Source organism: Myotis davidii, unplaced genomic scaffold (genome assembly GCF_000327345.1).
Source record: "Myotis davidii unplaced genomic scaffold, ASM32734v1 scaffold247, whole genome shotgun sequence".
Taxonomy (NCBI): Eukaryota; Metazoa; Chordata; class Mammalia; order Chiroptera; family Vespertilionidae; genus Myotis; species Myotis davidii.
Window position 1 is genome coordinate 805,751 of NW_006299593.1, and position 1,984 is coordinate 807,734.

The following is a 1,984-nucleotide window of genomic DNA, read 5'->3' on the forward strand; positions in this document are numbered from 1 at the left end:
GTGGGAAAATATCACGAGGTGTAACTTCAGGGTTAAAAATGTATACATTACTTTGTTTGGGTTTATTTCTGCGACTAAAACTTCATGTATGAAGGTATTTTGTTATGTTTTCTTTATGATACCAATTTGTTGAAAATGAGTTTTTTGAATGCTTAATTGCTTTTTTCTTAATGTGTGTGTGCATGTCTCTGTCCTAGGCCCAGCAACAAAGAAACCTGGATAACATCGTCTTGCAACCACCAAGAATAGGTAGCAAGAGAAAAGCTAAGAAAGACGCATATACAATTTTTGATACGGAGATAGAAAGCACTAGCCCCAAGTCTGAACAGGATTCAGGAATTCTGGATGTTGAAGATGAAGAAGATGAAGAAGAGGTAACTAACATTTGAACTGGGGATGTGAGACTGTTGTTAGGTTTAAATACAGTATGTTTGAGATGTGATGGAGAATCTATTCAGCTTTTGTGATATTCTGGAATTTAATATTATTTTAAATACAAATAAGCTCCAATTTAAGGTAATGAAGATGCACTAAGATATCTTAGATTTTAATTCTTTCGATTTTTAAATGCACTTGTCCATTCTTTATGTTTCAGGGTTTTTTGATTGGACACTGGCTGGGTAGGCACTACATTAAGGGAAGAGTAGCATTTACCTGACCAGGAGAAAGAGATCTAGGTGGCCTCCACTGAAACTAGAAAAGGGTCTTTGGAGACCAATAAAAGATGATATAAAAGTGGGGAATGAACACAGGAATTTCTTAGCTTTGAGTTATGGTTCAGATTGAAATTATAAAGTTGAGAGAGAATACATTTCTGGAGGAAATAAATGTATGAACTATTATAGAGAATCTGGGAATTTTGTGACATATCCATAACCTCTTAGATTAGATCTGTGTCACTTTCAGGTAAAGAATAAGATTAAGTGGCTTACCTAGTACATATTTTTATATCCTTCTTTGTTGTTGGAAGTGTGTTTAATGTGTTTTTAAAAATAAAACTCCCATGACGTGAGATTTCCTGTTAAAATGTTTTTATAAATACTTATTTGTATAATGGGATTAGTTTCTCTGTGAGTCTGGTGGTTGTAGCATGGTCATTGGAGTTAGACAAACCCTGGCTCTATCATTTTATTTTTTAAAAAATTAGCAAAAAATCCCATTCATTTACTTTTAAAATGTTCAGTGACATGTGCGAGGAACCATTTACTCCTATACTCAGTTAATCCGTTTGCCTTTAGGTACTTGTCTCCTTTTAATTGTTTTATTTCTCCACATAAAACTGGGCTCACTGCCTTGTCCTCTTCCTTGTCCTTTGCTATACCCTTACTACTCTCCTTCGCTCCTCTTTTCCCAAAACTTGTCTAACTTCATAATCTTAGGTAATTGTTTAATCTGTTGGCACTTTATAGTGTTCCATCTATCAAGTCAAGATAGTATTCTCTGCCCCTATAGGTTTGCACAAGTGCCTGTCATAAAAGCTGGTTTATGTAAATGTTAGTTTATTCCCTATTTTCATTACTCTTCCTTCCTCACTTCTATTAAGTATCACTAATGTCAGTAGCCCTGTCCTTATTCTTCTTCTTCTTTCATGTCAGAAATCTAATAGCCACCATTTAAACTGTTAGGGCTGGAAAACAAATAACCAAGTTAATTATGTGTCTAAAACATTAACATTTACATTTGATTGAATGTCTGAGGGACTATCACATGTGTAAAGTACTATATTTTTAATATAGTTGTCATTATTGAGAGGACATTATTGAGAGTGAATAATTGCATTTAAAATTTATACTTTATCAGGATATGTTTAGTATATAAATGAGGTACATTAATAGTTAACAATGTGTGAAAATTTTATCATAATCCCTATTGTACTTGGGTAACAAGAACTTTTTTTTTAAACATATTTTATTGATTTTTTACAGAGAGGAAGGAAGAGAGAGAGTTAGAAACATCGATGAGAGAGAGACATCGATCAGCTGCC

The 1,984-nt window shown here is 33.5% G+C and overlaps 1 protein-coding gene across 5 annotated transcripts in view; it reads left to right on the forward strand.

The window, feature by feature from the left end:
• EXOC6B (exocyst complex component 6B) overlaps nucleotides 1-1,984 on the forward strand; it is a 521,374-nt gene that overhangs the window by 210,665 nt on the left and 308,725 nt on the right. For all 5 annotated transcript variants that reach the window (XM_006775280.2, XM_006775278.2, XM_006775279.2 and 2 more), the window contains one exon: nucleotides 198-374. In XM_006775280.2, the coding sequence (XP_006775343.1) occupies nucleotides 198-374 (177 nt within the window). The remainder of the gene's footprint in view (nucleotides 1-197; nucleotides 375-1,984) is intronic.